At 41.2% G+C, this 21014-nt stretch overlaps 1 protein-coding gene across 6 annotated transcripts in view; it reads right to left on the minus strand.

Annotated features, from left to right (window-relative positions):
- Positions 1-21014, minus strand: part of MRTFA (myocardin related transcription factor A) — a 204422-nt gene that overhangs the window by 64419 nt on the left and 118989 nt on the right. The window contains exon 1 of one of the 6 annotated variants that reach the window (XM_064368069.1): positions 14783-15300. The exons of 4 other annotated variants lie outside the window; for them this stretch is intronic. In XM_064368069.1, coding sequence (XP_064224139.1) covers positions 14783-14993 — 211 coding nt within the window. In that variant the 5' untranslated portion in view covers positions 14994-15300. Of the gene's footprint in view, positions 1-9905; positions 9925-14782; positions 15301-21014 lie in introns of those variants that run through there. One more of the 6 variants, XM_064368070.1, reaches the window with a different exon arrangement.

Consider the following 21014-nt stretch of genomic DNA (forward strand, 5'->3'; position numbering starts at 1 on the left):
GAAACCCAAAAAAACACAATGTACATGAAAAGCACTTTGTAAAATTATGATACAGATTATAAATGTTTCATTAGAGGCTTTTACATCAGATTTTCTCCAGGGCAAAGTAAGAACTACAAGTAATCTGGTACCACACCTCCAATGAGATACTTTATTCTGCAAGGTAAAATGACCTTACATCAAACTATCCTTATTTAAATCACATCCTAAGTTGTTTTTGGTAGGGGGAGGGGGAGGGGGATGCAGAGAGATGAAAGGAAGGGTAAAGGAAAGGGGAAGGAGAAGAGGGAAAGGAAAGAAAAAGCAAAGGGGAAACAAAAGGAAAGGGAACTATTTTTTTTTTTTTTTGGAAGGCAGTTTAGGAACATGTAGTCAGTGAAGCAGGGTCTAGTAATTATAAAGAGCAATCTTCAGAGAGAGGCAGAAGAATCAGTACCCATTCATTATTAAAATCAAATATGCAGTTGAGTGTTCAAAAAGCATGCTTCTGAAATTCTAAGCTATCAATACCAAAGTAGTAGTTAAAGGATACAGAAAAGTCCATTTATCTTTTACCAGAGAAAGAAACTGCTGAAATTCTTGAGATTCAGATCCAAAGTTAAGACAAAAAGGAGGAAGTGAAGATGAAGAAAGGAAAGTAAATTCTTCTTGAGATTCTACTGACCAACCATCTACAAATCATATGATTAAATGTAATATGGTATCCCAGATTGGATCTTGGAACTGAAAAATATGTTAGTGGGAAAACGAATGAAATCCAAATGAAGTTTGGAGTTTACTTAATAGTAATTTACTAATGTTTATCTCTCAGTTTCGACAAATGTACCCTAGTTACGTAGATGCTAGCATTAGGGGCAACTAGGTAAAGGATATATAGGAACTCTCCACACTATCTGTGTAACTTTCTTGTAAGTCTAAAATCATTCCAAATAAAGTTTATTTAAAAACCCATGAAGGGCCTTTTCCTCTTGGAAGTCCCCTCTCTGACTAGAGAGCAAGCTGTTTTCCTTTCTCTTTCCTTTGCCTATGAAACCTCCGCTCCTAAACTCCTCATGTGTGTCCGTGTCCTAAATTTTTTTGGCATGAGACGAATCATGGATATTTACCCCAGACAACATAGCCGCTTTATATTAGGGACCTCGTCTGGGATACCAAGGTCCAACATTCATTGAAATCCAACATCTGGTAGAGGCAAACCAGTGTTACAACCCGTCAGAATGGTTCTGACAGCAATCAAACTCCAAATGCTGCTGTACACCAAACCATGCACGCACGCACCTTTCTTCTGAGGACCCTTAGATGGACCCCAGGAGGAGCTCTATCTGCTGTTCCCCACACAACGCCCCTTTTCAGCAGGAAGTAGCCAGAAAGAGTTGTTGTCCAACACCCCTAACAGCAGTTAGGGTTACCACTCCAGAGGAGTGAATGACACAGGAGTTAAGAAGAAATTACTTAGGCAGATAGTGAGGGTATGGAAGTCCTCAGTAAGGTTTTCCTTTTTTTAAAAAAAGCAGCCCCAAATCATTTTCTTTTTTTTTTTCTGAGATGGAGTTTAGCTTTGTCTCCAGGCCTGAGGGCAATGGCAGGATTGTGGTTTGCTGCAACTTCCACCTCCCAGGTTCAAGCAATTCTCTGAGTAGCTGGGACTACAGGCACATGCCACCACGCCTGGCTAATTTTTTGTATTTTTAGTAGACACTGGGTTTCACCATGTTGGCCAGGGTAGTTTCAATCGCTTGACCTCGTGATCCACCTGCCTCGCCTCCCAAAGTGCTGGGAATTCAGGTGTGAGACACCACACCAGCCGTCCAAATCATTTTCTAACCATCAGCACCCTGTAAAGTTGAGCTGCAGAAATAGACAAGCAAGCTGGGAGCTTGCACGGGTGAATGCAGGCAGAAAAGAACTACCTGGGACATGTTCAAAACGGCACCTCTACCTTCCCTTCTCTGCCAGCCACATGTGCAGTAAGGAGCAGACAAGATGGCACCAGCCAAGGGGAGAATTCATTTGCATAATAAGATTAGAACGGGGCAGCCAGCCTCCCTGCTACCCTCACTATGTAAATGTCACACCTGATCGAACCAATCTGTGAGCCCTAGGTAAATCAGACACCACCTCTTCACCCCTGACTATAAAATCTTGGGCATCCACTGCTGGTGGGCCTTTCCTCTAGAAAGTCCCCTTTTTCACTAGACGGACAGACAGACAGAGAGCAAGAAAGAGCACGCGCGAGCTGTTTTCCTTTCCCTTTCTTCTGCCTATTAAACCTCTGCTCCTAAGAAAATAAAATATTTTTTAAAAATATGGATTTGCCTCTTCCTTTAGAAAAACTGATGAATCAATTATGAAACACAGCAAAGGTCTGGTTTTTCAAACTGAAATGCTGCCACCTCTTGGACAGAAAGAAACTGCCAATTCCTATAAACGATTCCTGTAATCAACATGATACTCAAAGGAAATGCTCAATGGAACATGTCAGATTTCAGATTTGGGATGTTCAACCAGCAAATACATAATGCAAATATTCCAAAATCTGAAAAAAATCAAAAACTCAAAACACTTATAGTCCCAAATATTTCTGATAAGGAATGTTCTCAACCTATAATACCAAAATACAATAGATATCTTCTATTTAATCTGAATACTGTCAGGGATGAAAGCTCTAGATGGAGTATGTTCCTGGGCTGGTAAACCTGGGCAACTTATACATCTAACCAGGTAACTTTCAAGGAATAAGCTTATGAGAATCTAACTTAAGTTATTAAAATATGCAAGTGAAAGGTCTCTATATTGTGTAGTAACACAAAATGGTGAAAACATGCATGCATCATCTTATTTAATTCTCACAACAAAGCTATGAGGACAATACAACTGTTACACTATTTTGTAGATGAGGAAATTGAGGTTTAGAGAGATTAAGCAACTTGCTCAAGGTCATAAAGTAAAAGGTAGAGCAGAAATTGGAACACAGCTCTGTCTGAATGTACAGCCTAAATCTTTAACTACTTCTATTCTCTCATAAAACACACCAGTTCTCTGTATGTTTATTTATTTATTTTATGTTTTGTCGAGATGGGGTCCTCCACTGTTGCCCACGCTGGCCTTGAAGTCCTGGCCTCAAGTAATCCTCCTGCCTCGGCCTCCCAAATTCCTGGGATTGCTGTCATAATGAGCCACTGCACCCCATCCCTCTGTTTAAATATTGATAGTGTTATCAGTATGATATGAATAAAAAAGAAAATCTACATACTTACTAAGGGCAAATCCAGGTGATTTCAGTGAATAGTATGGAACGTGTAGGCTATATCACAACTCTGCAGTCTGAAAAGACTGCTTATATTCTAATTCCAAAAGGAACCAAGATTTTAACAGGATAATGGTGGTCACATCTAAAGGTTATTCAGGCCAGACATGATGATTCACACCTGTAATCCCAGCACTTTGGGAGGGCAAGGCAGAAGGATCATGTCCAGGAGTTCAAGACTTCTCTGGGCAACATAGGGAAACCCGTCTCTATGAAAGATAATTAAAAAAAAAAAAATTAGCTGGGCATAGTGGCCCTTGCCTGTAGTCCTAGCTGCTCAGGAAGCTGAGGGGGGAGATCGAGGCTGCAGTGAGCCATGATTATGCCACTGCAGTCTACCCTAGGCAAGAGACCCTGTCTCAAACAATAATAACAACAACCAAATAAAAGTCATATAAAGGAGCTCTTCCCAGAGAGAGACAGGAAGAAGTCTAAAAGGATGTAAGAGGATGTCACAGAACTACTTCCTATCTGGCTCTCAATCTGGGAACATCCATCCCACAAAAGCAAAAAGCATTTGCTTCCTGGTATAACTTCCTTCCTGCATTTTGCCACGGGTTCTTTTCTGGCACTAGGAATATTGTCAGTTGATTCATTCATTCATTTATTGAACCAATATGTATAGGTGATATTTAAAGGTGATATAAACAACATGGACAGATAAGGTCAATATTTATAGGTGTGATAAAACAGTAACACGGACAGATGAGGTCCCTGCCCTCACAGAACATATGCTCTAGTAGAAAACATAATAAATAAGTTATACATATTATAATTTCCAGTAGTACATTATGTGAAGAAAAATACAGTAGAACAAGATAACAGAGAGTGACAGGGGTGGTGGTAATTTTAGATAGGGTACACAGATAAGGCCCTTTTGAAGGCGCGAATGACCCTTGGACAAAAACACAAATAATATGATAAACCATAAAAGTGATCTGGAGAGTGTTCCAGACATCAGAAATTCCAAGTTCAAAGGCACTAAGAAAAGGCTTGCCTTGAAAGGAAAATTAATATGTAAGAAATGAGGAATCTAATGTGTTTAGCTCTTACGTTGTGTGGTCACCGGGTAGATATACTACTAATGATTCATTTCATCTCAAAGGCTATTTGAGATATGTACTGTCTATCTCACAGATGAAGGAGCTACACAGGTAGTAAGAGGTAGAGCCAGGGTTCAAACACAGGTTGGCCTGCTATCAAAGTTTGTGCTTTTTCTACTATATTACATTTATGCCAGAGTCACAGCAAAAATATTAATAACAATAAGTAAGTAAAAATTCTTCCCCACATGCTCAAAAACCTGGGGCTCACTATTTCATTTTGGGTAGTTGCTCATCTCCCCCTTGATGTGACATCCTTCTCTAATTGTGGCAGACAGATGCCAATTACTTCAATGTCATCAGTGTCTTCCCTGAGGATCTACAAAGCAATGTACAACCGCCAGGCGCAGTGGGTCATGCCTGTAATCCCAGCACGTTGGGAGGCCGAGGCAGGCGGATCACCTGAGGTCAAGAGTTTGAGACCAACCTGGCCAACATGGTGAAACCCCATCTCTAATAAAAAGACAAAAAAAATTAGCTGGGCATGGTGGCGGATGCCTGTAATCCCAGCTACTCGGGAGGCCTGAGGCAGGAGAATTGCTTGAACCCGGGAGGCGCTGGTTGTGGTGAATCGAAATCATGCCATTGCACTCCAACCACTCTGTCTCAAAAAATAATAATAATAAAAATAAGTAAAACAAATAAAGCAATGCACAACCAATTCCATCATGTAAAATCTGGGCATAGCATCCACTTGCACCAGATTCCTGAACGGGGTGGAGATAAATTGGGAATGTGCTTCCTTTAGCACTTTTAGGCAGGGCCATCTGAACACTCCCTTCCAAAGTTAAAGGCACCAAGAACAGCATTTTCCTTATTGCACTAGTTCTGCCCATTCACTGAGAAAATGTGGGCAGCCTTGAATCTCATTTACTAATCCCTGCTGGCACTGCTGATGCTGACATTCTGCATCAAATTTTGTTGAACAGATTCAAAACTTTGAATAGGGTAGTCATTCTAGAGCAAACCAAAAGAGATAAAAAAAATGTTTTCCTTAAAACTAAATCAGGCCAGGCACAGTGGCTTGTTCCTATAATCCCAGCACTTTGAAGGGTCAAGGTGGGAGGACTGCCCGAGACCAGGAGTTGGAGACCAACCTGGGCAACACAGGGAGACAACATCTGGTTATGTGTGCCTGTTGACCCAGACTACAGTGAGCCATCACTGTGCCACTGCACTCCAGCCTGAACAAGGGTGAGCCTGTCTCATAAAAACAAAATAAAACACACAGAGACAGGATCTCACTCTCTTGCCCAGGCTGGAGTAGTAGCAGGAACACAGCTCACTGTAATCTCAAACTTCTGGGCTCAAGGGATTCTTCCACCTCAGCCTCCCAAATAGCTAGTACTACAGGCACTTGACATCATGTCTGTCTAATTTTTTAAAAATGTCTTTGTAGAGATGGGGCTCACTATATTGCCCAGGTTAGTTTCAAATTCCTGGTCTCAAGCAATCCTCCTGCTGGGAGGAGTACTTAATCCCAAAGTGCTGGGATTACAGGTATGAGCTACTATGACAGGCCTAAAGTAATTTTTTTTTTTTTTTTTGAGATAGGGTCTCATTTTGTCAGCAGGATGGAGTGCAGTGGTGTAATCATGGCTCACTGCAGCCTTGACCTCCTGGCCTCAATTGGTCCTCCCACCCTCAGCTTCCTGAGTAACTGGGACTATAGGCGGGCACTAGCATGCTTGGCCAATTTTTGCTTTTTTAGGGTTTGTTTTTGTTTTTGTAGAGATGGTGTTTCACCACAATGCCCAGGCTGGTCTCAAACTCCTGGACTCAAGTGATCCACTCACCTCGGCCTCCCAAAATGTTGGGATTATAGTCTTTGCTGGGATTGACCATAAGCCACTGCATCTGGCCCTTTTCTATGGGAAGGATTAGGGAATAGAGAGATGATTAGAAATTAGACCATATGGGTTACAGATAGATAGATAATTAGATAGAAAGACAGACAGATAAACAATTTGAAGCTTATTCCAATGTTTATGTATCAAGTTTTCTACGGGTAAAGAAAAAAAACAACTTCTCACCCTTAAGTCCTAAATGATATAAAATTTTAGCTATTTGACTTAAAAATACAGATTTAAAAATAAAATTTGGTAAAGGCTGCAGCAAAATTTGTCTTCTCTGTGGAAGAATGAAATCCACAAAATTAAACTTCATGTAGTGCCTGAGAGTAAAAGCTACAAATCAGCTAAACTCGTTGGAATGGGTTAAAATTCTCATCAAATACATAAAGGAGAAGCCAGATCATTATAATACAGGAGCTCACTTAACTACTGTACAATTTTCCCACTCTGCATCCCCCAGGTTTAGTAAAGACTTTTCAAAAGCAGAGGTATGTGTAACTCTAGGACAGTTCATGTTGTTATAAGTACCGCAACTCTCTATTTCCTGAAGTCTGTGTGGTTGAATTTGCAAGTGGAACATTTCATTACTGCAGGTTTTGCACAAAATTTTACGAAACAAACCTGCGTTAAGTTAAAGCAGAACTAAAATTAATGCCTTTTCTGGATACTTCAGAAATAATTTCCATATATTTCCTATCACAGACTCCTCCTTTTAAAATCAGACAATCCTTCAACACATGAGAGGACATTCCACCTCAAAATATAAAAGCAGAATGCAAAGTGATCAAATAATTCTTCCATACCACAATTTTCTAGCATAATTCTGAGTGATGCAGAGTGCCACACCTATCAGCAGAATGCTTATTTTAAAAATGTCCCTGATACTAGCATGTACTTTTCCTCCTCCTGATTTTCAAATCATCCCAGTATTAACATCCGTCCCAAGAAGTCTCACTGGTGGTTTCAGAAAAATGAATTCGATTTGTTTGACACCGTGTGACAGACAACAAACAAGACCCCTTCTCCTCTGGCCCTTTGATGCTTCTCCTGGGCATGAAAACAGCCAGAACTGCGGCAACAGCTGGGGATCATTAAATGACAGAAATAGCTTAGGAGACTCCAATGGTGTGTGAAGGGGGGAGGAGAGCCTGGGTATCGGATTAAAAAAAAAATCAAAAGGGCAACAGGAAAGGGGAGCAGGGCAGTGAAGCCTAAGGAGTGTATCACACCTAAATTTCCTTTACCGCAGCCAAGGAGATTCAGAGAAGCAAATGACAGGACACATGAATGCGGCCTAATTTGCTTAGTCTCCTACCTATTATTCCTAGATGGAAGGTTTGGTCAAACTGAAAAATGTGGGTCTGAATGAAGACAAGGTGGGGAAGAGTAGGGAGGAGAACTGTGGAGTCTCAAAGGCTAACTATGGGTCTGGAATAATCACTCAGAGGAGGTAAGTTCTGGGGCTCCAATGATGGTAAAAGCAACACCAAGATGGAGCAGGAGCAAGGGCTGTGAGAATACATGCCAAGCCCTAAGTGGACTCAGAGATTAACCCAGGCCCAAGGCATCCCCTCAACTGGGAAGAACCAAATGCTTCATGAAATGCAGGTTCTTGTTCCTGCCAGAGCACAGCTATGCCTCCCCAGTGGTAGCTTTTCAACCTGGCAGGCCTGCGAAGGTTGGTGCAGGAATGAGCCATCTGCCTGGCCCACTGCCAGAGTGTATTCAGCACATACCTGAATGCCCTAGAGTAGCTTTATTCAGATCACCCGAAGGGAGTGGGCTTGCACATCCTGACTTATGCCTCTAAATCTGGTTAGTCCCAGTATCTGGGGTACCTTCTTTTTCCCCACACTTGTTAGGTTGTCTATTCAATATTATCATCAAGGCTTCTCCCACCAACACATTTTCTTTATAACTAATCTTACAGGACTGCAGTTTCAGATAGTTCCCCACCTTCGAGCCTCAACAGGAAATGATTCGATTACAGATATTAAGACTGCAACTTTCTTTGGCAAGAATGTTTTGTAACTATGAGATTGCATCAAGTTTGGTTGAACATTTTATTCGACGAATCCAATGATTTACTAAAGAAAGTTTCAGGCTGGTGACTGGTCTCAACTAAAAGCTACCACTATACTACCTCCTTGAATAGCTTGCTTCTTTTCTTTATTGTTTTTTTTTTCCTTCCTTCCACTCTAGGAGGAAAACTTGCTTCTTTTCTAACCACAAATCTAGCAGGAAAATATGCTCATGCCTATTTCCACACTACACCATTTTTGTCTAAATAACTGGATTTGAATCTGGTTTTCTATAAGAAGTCCAAAAACCTTACAACGGCTGGCTCATTCTCAACACTTTAAGTTTGTATTAAAAACGGCAGAGGGAGCCAGGTGTGGTGTGGCTCACGCCTATAATCCTAGCACTTTCGGACTCTGAGGCTGGTAAATCACTTGAGCTCAGGGAGTTCAGGACCAGCCTGGGCAACATGGCAAAAATCCATCTCTACAAAAAATACAAAAAGTTAGCTGGGCATGGTGGCACGTGCATGTGACCCCAGCTACTTGGGGGACTGAGCGGTAAGGATCACTTGAGCCCAGGAGGTAAAGGCTGCAGTGAGCCAAGATTGCACCACTCCAATCCAGCCTGGGTGACAAAGTGAGACCCTGTCTCAAGAAACAAAAACAAACAAAAAAGAAGGGTAGCGGGTGTACAAAAATAAATTCACTAGACAAGAGACTAACGAAAGAGAGTAAACTTCGTGTGTGTGTGTGTGTGTGTGTGTGTGTGTGTCTGTCTGTCTGTGTGTGTCTATCACACAGTTCACTGTGAGGCTAAATAACATCTAAGGACAGGATATATGTTAACCACAGAGGTGACTATAATCACCTCTCAGTGTATGGAGCCTTGGTTAGTGTAGGCTTTACCACAGTACATCCCTTCCTAAAATTTAAAAACTAATGCCATAAATATTTTTAAGTAATCATTTATTTTGTGCATCCCTTGGTACTAAGTACGACATAGGAATTGAGAAGGAAAAACCACTATACATTTATATAATACTTTACAAAGCTACTTTCATATATATTTCATTTGACCCTAAGAGCCAGAACTGCAGGCATTATACCCACTACTACACAATGAGAGGAACTAGTTTGCCAAGCTCAGAGCAACTTAGACAAGTTCACCACTGGCAAGATCAAACCAAGAACTTCGGGTTCTTGACTACCAGATCACTACTGGGATATTGGCTCCTACCACAAAAAGGCTTCTGCCCTTAAGGAATTAATCTCTGACACCTAATGCCTTGACTGTTGTTTCTCAGACGTACCAAGTTTCTTCTCAGAAAGAATCTGACCATCTACTGGTCCAACATACAATGAATCTAATCAAGATATTTATAGAAAAAGGTTATTTATCAATATCACTGACAAGAGATGTGAGTTCCTTCTGAAGGCTAGAATTGTTAATACGAGACTAAATGAAACTGAATTAGGACAGAGTGCTGAAAACGTATCTGTCACTTTGGGATAAACATCTCATTTTGCTTATGCACATGGTACTGCCCTCTAGTGCCAGGAAGCACAGTAACAACCAGCAATCTCAGTGGACTGACTCACCTAATGCATAGGAACCACCTACCATGTATAAAAATGCTTTGCTAGGCACTGTGGAGAAAAAAAGAAGAGAGAAAAAGTTAAACCTATCACACACATACAATCATCAAAACCACATAAGCCCCTCAAGGAATCTACAAATATAGTAGAAAATATAAGAAATGTAAAACAAATCACTATAATCAGAGATAGTGTTATAAGTGCTTTAAGAGTTTGTGGATAATTACTAGAGTACAAAAAGGATTAGGTAAGCTTCACAGGGCAAGATCATATAAGCACTTTGAAGGACTTCATAAACTAGAGACGAACAACATGAGCTAAGACTTGGAAGTAGGAAATCTATAAGGTTAAGAACACAGCTCTCCAATTAACTTGGAGCATTAAGTTTGTGAAAGAGTGTAATGGAAGATTAACTAGGGTCAGACTGTGAAGGGTCTAGAACTGTGCTATCAGATATGCCAGCCAGTAGCCACATATGCTATTTAAATTTAATTAAAATCAAATAAAATTAGCAGCACATGTCCCAGCTACTCGGGAGGCTGAGACAGAATTGAGCCCAGGAGTTTGAGTCCCCAGCCTTGACAACATGGTGAGACCACATCTTTTTTTATTATTATTATTAAATTAAAAATGCAGCCAGGTGCAGTGGCTCATGGCTGTAATCACAGCACTTTGGAAGGCAGAGGGGAGCGGATCACCTGAGGTCAGGAGTTCGAGACCAGCCTGGCCAACGTGGTGAAACTCCGTTTCCACTAAAAATACAAAAAATGAGCTGGGCATGGTGGCGAGCGTCTATAATCCCAGCTACTTGGAAGGCTGGAGCAGGAGAATTGCTTGAACCCGGGAGACAGAGGCTGCATTGAACCAAGATCACGCCATTGCACTCCAGCCTGGGCAACAAGAGCAAAACTCCGTTTCAAAAAAAATAAAAAATAAAAATAATTCAGCTCCTCACCACTTCAGCCACATTTCAAATCTCAATAGGTACATTTGGCTTGTAGCTAACATACTGGGTTATATCAGTATCAAAACTGAATGATGTTAGATCTTTTATAAATCTTTTATAGATCTAACATCATTCATATTGTATTAGAGGTTGTATAAAACCACAAAACACCAATGTTTCATGACGGTTCAGTTCTCAAAAAAAAAAAAAATCATGCAGATGTGATCTATGGCAAAGGCTATTAATAAGGAAAATAAAGCTATAAAAAAGAAAATATTATTATTAAGAATGTATAATAATAAAACACAAGACTAAGAAGAATCATTTTCACTGGGTATCTCTGGGTATTACAAGGAAGAACTATCTTTGTCCCTTGAACACCTGCTTCAGCCCAAAAGCAGGGACATCAGATATCCATCATACTTTTGCCATTTGATGTGAAATCTGTTTCTCTTGTGCAGTTTACAAAATGACAGTGATTAAAAAAAAGTGTGTTTATTTATAGAAGATGTATTTGAATTTTTTTTTTCAAAGACAGAGTCTCACTCTGTGGTTCAGGCTAGAGTACTGTGTTATGAACATAGTTCACTCCAGCTTCTACCTCCTGAGTTCAAGCCATCTTCCAGCCTCAGCCTCCTGTGTAGCTGGGACCACAGGTGTACACCACCATGCCCAGCTAATTTTGTGATTTTTTTTTTTTTTAAGAGACAGGGTCTCACTTTGAAGCCCAGACTGGTCTTAAAAACCCTGGGCTAAAGTGACCCTCCCAGACTCAACCTCCCAAAGTGTTAGTATTACAGGCATGAGCCACTGCACCCAGCCTGTAATTTGAGTCCTTTCAAGATTCAGTCAACATACAGAATTCTAATTGCAAGGTTCTAAGCACACTATAAAATCAGCAAAGCAGCAGGGCATGGTAGCTCACTCCTGTAATCTCAGCACTGTGGGAAGCCAAGGCAGGTGGATCACTTGAGGTCAGGAGTTCGAGACCAGCCTGGCCAACATGGTGAAATCGCCATCTCTACTAAAAATACAAAAATTAGATGGCATCCAGGTTCACAGTGGGAATCGTAATTCCGAGGTCTTGGGCCGTCCGGCCAACCGCCTGCCAGACACAGGACGCTGGAGGGTCAGCGGTGTGGAGTCCTCGTCTTCAGCATCCGTGACTGAGAAACTGGCCATCGCCATGGCGGGAACTGGGACTCAGCCTCCATCTGGGGCCCTTCTCGTCCACCCACCAGACTTGTGGGGGCCTGCACTTGGGCTGAGGTAGTTTCCCGACCTCTAACCCCTAGTGTCTCATGATTAAAGGAACTGGGAGCTGCTTCTCCTATTCTGTTTTGGATACATTTGAAGGTCCAGATTTTGAATGAATCACTATAGAGATTGAATAGAGCTGTACCTGGATCCCCCAGCAGTGAGGAGACCTCAAGACCAGAGCAAACAAAGCAAACAGAGTCTCGCTTTGTTGCCCAAGCTGAAGTGCAGTGGTATGATCTCGACTCACTGCAACCTCTGCCTCCCAAGTTCAAGCGATTCTCCTGCCTCAGCCTCCCAAGTAGCTGGTAATTAAACTAAACTAATGAATTTGGAGGGCTTTTGGATTATTGAACATGTAAAGGGTCCTAGAGGGTGGTGTACCCAGAGAGGGCATGGAAGCTCTGTGCCCTTCCCGCATACCTTGCCCTATGCATCTCTTCCATCTGGCTGTTAATCTGTATCCTTTACAATTTTTTTTTATAATTAATGGATTAAACATACATAAAGTGTTTAAAAACACACACACACACACAAATTAGCCAGGCATGGTGGTGGGCACCTGTAATCCCAGCTACTCGAGAGGCTGAGGCAAGAGAATCACTTGAACCCAGGAGGCAGAGGTTGCAGTGAGCAGAGATCATGCCACTGCACTCCAGCCTGGGTGACAGAGCAAGACTCTGTCTCAAAAAACAAAAAAAAACAAAAAACAAAAAACAAAAAAAAACCAGAAAAGCATACAGTTAATTGCTCAGGGTAGTTATCTAAAATTGCCATTCTGATCCTATCATCCTATTTATCGGAAGTCTGAATCTCTATTGCCTATAGGGATTTTTTTTTTTTTTTTGCATGTAACACAGATATTTTTAATGATCAGACTGGAAATCTAGAACATTACAATCTTCTGGATTACAAAGTCAAAGGTAGCAGCCCAAGTCCTAAGCCATACTATCCCTCTGCCTCTCAAATAATCTTCCCTTTAATGTTGCCATGGTGTTTCTTTTTTTTTTTTTTTTTTTTTATGAGACGGAGTTTCGCTCTTGATACCCAGGCTGGAGTGCAATGGCGCGATCTCGGCTCACCGCAATCTCCGCCTCCTGGGTTCAGGCAATTCTCCTGCCTCAGCCTCCTGAGTAGCTGGGATTACAGGCACGCGCCACCGTGCCCAGCTAATTTTTTGTATTAGTAGAGACGGGGTTTCACCATGTTGACCAGGATGGTCTCGATCTCTTGACCTCGTGATCCACCCGCCTCGGCCTCCCAAAGTGCTGGGATTACAGGCGCCATGGTGTTTCTTTAACGTTAGTCCAGAACACTACTAGATATTCAAAGAAAAACCAACTGCCTCTCAACTACTTCTTGAAACTATTCTCTCTGCAAACTAGGCACTGATAATCACTCCATCTTCTCTTCAATGTGTCCATTCATTGCTGACTCTACAGGCTGAAATCATCCTGTTAAAGTTAATAAAGTCCCAAAGAAATCTGGAAAACTCAAAAGAAATGTCTAAAATTTTAGAAAAGTGGCATTTATGTAATTATTACAGACTGTATATAAATCCTGATAGTAATTAGAGTTTCCAAGATAGAAGAAGAAAATATTGACAATTCTCTTTTATTTATATTTGACAGAATTTGGATAAAGCTCCTATTATTTTTTTTCATAACCTAGAGCTCTTCTGAAATAATTTTCCTCAAATTTAAAAGTGAACTTTCCTGAAGAACTTAAATGTGTCCATTCTACTCCCAAAGGTTATTTTTTCCAGCAGTTTAAGACTAGGAAAGAGGCCGGGCATGGTGGCTCACGCCTGTAATCCAAGCACTTTGGGAGGCTGAGGCGGGAGGATTGCTTAAAGCCAGGAGCTCGAGATCAGCATGGCCAACATGGCAAAACCTTGTCTCTACAAAAAATATAAAAATTAGCCAGGTGCAGCGGTGCGCACCTGTAGTCCCAGCAACCCGGGAGACTGAGGCCGCAGAATCGCTTGAGCCCAGGAGGCGGAGGTTGCAGAGAGCCAAGATCACACCACTGCACTCCTGCCTGGGTGTCAGGAGTGAAACCCTGTTTCAAAACAAAAACAAAACTATGAAAGAAGGCTGTTCACAAAGGCAGACTCTTTTAATATTGATAAGACCACTTCAAATTGTTCACTCTAAGCAAAACTAAGATGCAATACAAGTAAAAAGCCTTCCAAGTGTTATTTTATTTTAAATTATGATGTCTTAGTGTTATAGACCTCAGAGGGTTATCTACCTACTTTCAAGTATTTAACAGACAGAAGTAACTGAGATGATCATCAAAAGCTCCCTATTTATTTGTACAGTACCTAAGGCCAGAGTACATTTTATTGATAAAACATTGAATCTGACCCACATAAAGAAAAATTTCACCTTATTAAAGAAAAATTTTTTCTTCCCTTATTCCACAATCTAGGCTTGGCTATATGAGCTCTGCACAGGGCAAAAAGGAGTAAGAAAGTGAAACATCCTAATCAGTGCCATCATGTCATGAAATGCATCCTACAGTACTATGTTCAGGTATCTATTTGTTCGGTGCTCAACAAACTTTAATATACATACTATGAGAATAAACTATCCAAATTCAAAATGTGGATAGCTACAGAGAAATAGGACTGAGATACCAGGTAAGTTTGAGAGGAAACAAAAGCATGCATATCCCAAAGGGATAAATACTCGAACCTTCCCGCAAACTGTGATAATGGGTCAGGCACAGTGCTGAGTAATAGCTGTCCTTTCTCGGCTTCAAGACAATCCATGAGAGTGGCAGAATCCTGCAGGTGGGCTGATGAATCTTGGTCTTCTCCTCCAGCATGCTGGAGGAGATGTGAGTCTCCAAAGGCCAATGCTGCAATAAACCAGTCTTCCTTCCCTCTCTCCTTAAAGAGGCCATTTATTATTTGCCGAAGATCTGATTAGCCTTGCTCTTTAAGTTAAAGTGGGAACTTCATTCTGCAGTGCAAAGGGCTGCCAGAACAGCTAGATCCCACGTTTACTTAGGGAGCTGGGCATTAAAAGCAGTGACAGCAGAAGGTCAGAATCAATAACTCCACTGGCAAAACATTTCTTCCTGTCAGCACTGGGCCTAGACACAGACACCTCCCTCTTCTACCCAAATGCCAAAAAGCACGACTGAGATGATTTCGTGTAGAGCTGGAAGAGGAGAGGGTTCCCTCAGAGAAAATGCTCATAGCAACCAACCAACCTCATTCACCCAAAATAGTAAACAGTTGGTTTCTCTGCTCAAAACCAAAAGGCTTTTGCCAGACAAGCAGTATCACATGACTAGGTTCCCTCTTCTCTCTCTTGCCCTCCCTCCCTTCTTGTGCAAAGCCTGCACCCAAAGTGGAACAAGGAGCTATAACACACCACTATTTCACTCGGCACATTTGTTTTTAAAATGTTTATAAGATAAAAGATATCAAAAAGCAGAGGGGGGAGGTACCAAGGGAAAAACTCAGGAAGGAGTTACTTTGAAAAAAGTTCTATCACAGCACTGATGTGGGAACCATAAATGTAGTAGTTAACTGGCAAGTGTACTCAATGAATGAAAAAACAAACGGATAGACACTTCTTAGCAATTTGTAAACACTTTACTGACAAAATATTTAAAAGAAGATACACTTCAATACATATTTGACCTTTCCTTTAGAAAGACAATATAGGCTCTTAAGATGCTGGCTAGTGTCAGAGATAATATATTGGCACAACAGCGGCAGCCCACCAAAATTTGGGATTCAAACCCTTATGTTGTTGACCTCAGTTTACCTCACCATTTGATTTTACTCCCTGTATGTCACAATCCCGTCATTCAAATCATTAGGAAGAAAATCAGGACAGATACACTAACAGACAACTGAAAAATCTACCCAGCTGATTATGAAAACAAAGGCTACCATGACACTCACTGGCATTTCCACCTAAACAGCAGGAGGAAGATATTAAGGATGGCAGCACAGCTGGCGCCAGATTGCCACCACATTCTTCTCCCTACAAAGTTCCTCACACTTGAAAGCTGAGCGAGGCCACGTGTAGAGACACGAAAATGAAAACCTCTATGCACTAGGAAACTAGGCAAACTATAAGAATCAAAAGTGTCACCATCATCTGCCATGACCCCTACTCACAGGGCCAACTGGGGCACTTTGAGAGGAGAATCACTCATGCTCGTCCATCTCATGCACTGTAAACTGCTCAATAAAATTTATAAAGTGGAAAGGAAAGAAAAAGTAAAATGAAAAAGAAAAAAATTTACATGAGAAATCCTTAATTTAAGCAACACCTTTTCCAACAAGAGCATGTAGAGATCATAATTTAGCTACTGTCAGAATACAAATACTACCAATAAATGATTAGCTGTCAAGGATGAGGAGCAACTGGAATTCCCAGACATTACTGAGGGGGATGGAAAACAATAATGCTACGTAGAAAAACAGTTTGGGAGTTTCTTTCTTTCCTTTTTTGAGACAAAGTCTTACACTGCCGCCCGGGCTGGACTGCAGTGGCACAGTCTCGGCCCACTGCAACCTCTGCCGCCCGGGTTCAAGTGATTCTCCTACCTCAGCCTTCTGAGTAGCTGAGATTACAGGCGCCCGCACCACGCCAGCTAATTTTTTGTATTTTTAGTAGAGACGGGGTTTCACCATGTTGGCCAGGCTGGTCTCAAACTCCGGACCTTGTGATCCGCCTGCCTCGGTCTCCCAAAGTGCTGGGATTACAGGCACGAGCCACTGTGCCTGGGCAGGAGTTTGTTACAAAGTTAAATTTACACTTACCATAAAACCCAGTAATCCTATTCTTGAGTATTTACCTAAGAGAAGTGAAAACATACATCCACATTAAGAGCTGTACATTGTCTTCGGATAATCGTGTTTAGGTCTCAGTTCTGTGACTGATGTAAACTGTCTACCTTGTTTCACCTAAGAAACATGTCTTTGGAAATGTGAATTTAGAGTTGCCTAGCTAACAACTCTTCAGGGGAATGAAGCGAGTAATCGAAATTGACAGTCTAAAGTGGGAGAGAGAAACTATTTGAAAACTGGCAAATGAAAGATCTTAGATTTCTGTGTCTCTTATACCTATGTGGTTTATATGTGTCGTGTGTGTGATATTTCACTATCAGTTAAAGAGCTCTTATCTATTGATTTTGAGAAAAGTAAGCACTTTTCTATTTTTTCTAAAATAAAAATAAACTCAAATGCCTTTTAGTTCATGTGACTTTAGTAATAAAGGGAGTTATTATATTAATTGTAATTAACACGTCATGAAAACAACTAAGTTAAAAAACTACACATGAATATTCATAGCAACTTTATTTGTAATTCCCAAAGTGTTCTTCAACTTGTGACTGGAATAAAAAATTATATACAAGCCAAATGTGGTGACATATTATAAGCACAGAAATTAACATATTTCTCAATGCCTGTAATCCCAAAACTTTGGAAGGCCAAATCAGGAGGATCACTTGAGCCCAGGAGTTCAAGACCAACCAAGGCAATATAGTAAGACCTCTTCTTTACAAAAATCTTAAAACATGAGCCAGGCATAGTGGTTTGCACCTGTAATCTCAGCTACTCAGGAGACTAAGGTAGGAGCATCACTCAAACCTAGGGGGCGAAAGCTGCAGTGAGCCAAGATCATGCCACTGCACTCCAGCCTGGGTAACAGAGCCAGATTCTGTCTCATAAAAAAAGACAAAAAAAAAAAAAAAATTATGGTACACCCATATAGCAGAATACTACTTCAGCATTTTAAGAAACCCAATAAACTACTGTTACAGGAAACAACACTGATTCACCTCAAAAGCATTATTATGCTAAAAGAAGCCAGAAGGGTTCAAGACAAAACAACAGGCAGAAATCAGATCAGTGACTGCCAGGGGTTGGGAAACAGAGAAGGAGACTCTACAAAGAGGCATGATGGAATTTTTGGGGGTGATGAAAATATTCTATACATCTTGATAAAAGGCGGTTTACTTTTTAACAAAACTCACTGAACTGTACCCCTAAAAAAGAGTGACTATGATTGCATATAAACTGATCTCAAGTTAAAAAAAAAAAAAAAAAAAAGCAAATTGCAAGATACTATGCATAGTTAAGAGTACAGGCTTGGCAAAGCACAGTAGCTGATGCCTGTAATCCCAGCACTCTAGGAGGCTGAGGTGAGAGGACTGCTTGAGCCCAGGAGTTCAAGACCAGCCTGAGCAACACAGTGAGACCCCGTCTCTCCCAAAAATAAAAATTAAATAAATGCTTTAAAAAGCACCCTGTCTCTACTAAAAATTAAAAAAAAAAAAAAAATTAGCCAGGTGTGGTGGTGCACACCTGGAGTCCTAGCAACTGGGAGGCTGAGGCAAGAGAATCACCTGAACCCGGGAGGTGGAGGCTGCAGTGAGATGAGATCATGCTTCTGCATGCCAGCCTGGATGACACAGTGAAATTGTAACTCAAAAAAGAAAAAAAGTACAGGCTCTAAGCCAGGCTCAATGGCTCACACCTGTAATGCCAACACTTCGGGAAGCCGAGGTGGGCAGATCACACGAAGCCAGGAGTTCAAGACCAGACTGGCCAACATGGAGAAACCCCATCTCTACTAAAAATTCAAAAATTAGCCAGGTGTGGTAGTGCATGCCTGTAATCCCAGCTACTCGGAGGCTGAGGTAGGAGATTCACTTGAACCTGGGAGGCAGAAGTTGCAGTGAGCCAAGATTGAGCCACTGCACTCCAGTCTGGGCCACAGAGTGAGTGAGATTCTACCTCAGAAAATAATAATAATATTAATAATAAGGCTCTAGAGCTAGAATGCCTGGGTTCAAATTTTGGCTCTACCACTTACCAGCTGTTGTAACCTTGAGATACTTAACATCTCTATGCCTCCATTTCCTCATCTGTCAAATGAAAATAACAGTTTCACCTCAGATCTGTAATAAATAAATTTTAAATAAAGGACTTAAAACAGTGCCCATTCTATAAGCACTCAGTATATCTGAGCTGTTGTCATCACACAATTATGTAACCCAAACATATACATGTTTCTATATATGCACAGGAGAGTGTCACCATCTGCGTGGTTGGAATACAACAATTTTATTTTCTCTTTCTTCCTTTTATCTGTATCTTCTACATTTTTCTACATTAAATAACTACTATCTTTATAACAAGCCAAATTTTTTTTCTCTCAAGAAAGGGCAGTAGGCTGAATCAGGAGTCCCAGTTTCCAGCAATATTGCTTATCTCTGCAAAGGAGTGACTGGAGTAGGCTGGGTGTCCTCTATCTCTAAAACAGGTGTCCTCTGTCTCTAAAATGAAATGGTTCTCTAAGATTTATGGTGGGATTTGGCAAAGGTACATGCTTTGTTTTGTTTCATTTTTCATCAATACTTAACTGTCTGCTTAGCAAGTACCAGGCATTGTGGACACAAAAAGATGAAACACCTTAAGTCCCTGCCCAAATGGAGTTGACAATACAGGCTGTTCAAAAAACGGAGACAGGCTTGTGTCCATTTATACAATCCCTCAGCAGGATAAACACTCTGACGAGGACACAGAAGAGGGGAACTTGCTGGGGCTGGAGAGTTAGAGAAGACCTCCAGGAGGAGAGAAGACACCTGAACCGAAATCCAAAATCTTTTTTTTTAAAGTAAAGCAAAAAGATGGGAAGGGCATTCCAACCAAAGGGAGAGGAATGCACAAAAGCAAAAGTTATGAAAATAACAATTACTTGAGGAACGGAGAGTAGAGAGAAAGGAAAATAGAGAAAGGTCATTTTGACAGCAGTGTGGAAACCAAGAGGGACAAAGACAGCAGCAGAGAGGCTGGAGAGGAAGAGGGAAGTAATCTTCAGAAATTATATGGTACAGTATATATTTATTTTTATCTAAAAGGCTACATATGCCATATATAAACCTGATAAATATTAGTTTAAGATGTACTTTGCCTGGTAGCTCACATCTGTAATCCCAGCACTTTGGGAGGCCAAGACTGGCGGACTGCTTGAGCTCAGAAGTTGGAGACCAGTCTGGGCAATATGGCAAAACTCAGTCTCTATAAAAAAAAATATTTTTTAAAATCAGACAGGTGTGGTGGTGCATGCCTGTAGTCTCAGCTACTTGGGAGGCTGAGGTGAGAGGATTGCTTGAGCCTGAGAGGTGGAGGTTGCAGTGAGCTGAGATCGTGCCACTGCACTCCAGCACCTGGGTGACAGACTAAGCTCTAAGACCCTGTCTCAAAAAAAGAATACACTTTACTAAATTTACAAATATAGCATATACTTATAAAATTTTTACAAACAAAATGTCAGCACACTTCTACTTTCCAGTTAATTGTATGCACCATATATATATAGGTATATATATATATATATATAATTTTTTTTTAAAGGCAGGGTCTTACTCGGTAGCTCAGGATGGAGTGCAGTGGCATGATCACAGCTCACTGCAGTCCTGACCTCCTGGGCTCATATGATCCTCTCAGCTCAGCCTCCTGAGTAGCTGGGACTAAGGTACAAGCTACTATGCCCAGCTGATTTTTTAATTTTTTTGTAGAGATGAGGTTTCACCATGTTGCCCAGGCTGGTCTTGAACTCCTGGGCTCAAGAGATACACTCACCTCAGCTTCCCAAAGTCCTAGGATTATAAGCATGAGCCACTGTCCCCAGCCTCATTCAATAAATATTTATTGAGTATGTGTCATACATATGGTAGGTGCTGAGGGAGCAGAGAGACACAGGCAGTAAACAAATGAACCACCAAAGCAACCAAGACAACCAGATGTCTTTTTATCAGCCTACGACCTGTGCAGATCTCTACCTCTCAGGAGCAGACCACAGGCAGGATGATATAGTGGCTGGGAATTTGCACTTGAAATCAGACAGACCTTTGTTCAAATTTTGGCTCTTACCACCTACTGCCAGTCTG

This window comes from Aotus nancymaae, unplaced genomic scaffold (genome assembly GCF_030222135.1).
Source record: "Aotus nancymaae isolate 86718 unplaced genomic scaffold, 86718_ANA_hifiasm-v0.15.2.pri h1tg000076l, whole genome shotgun sequence".
Classification (NCBI taxonomy): Eukaryota; Metazoa; Chordata; class Mammalia; order Primates; family Aotidae; genus Aotus; species Aotus nancymaae.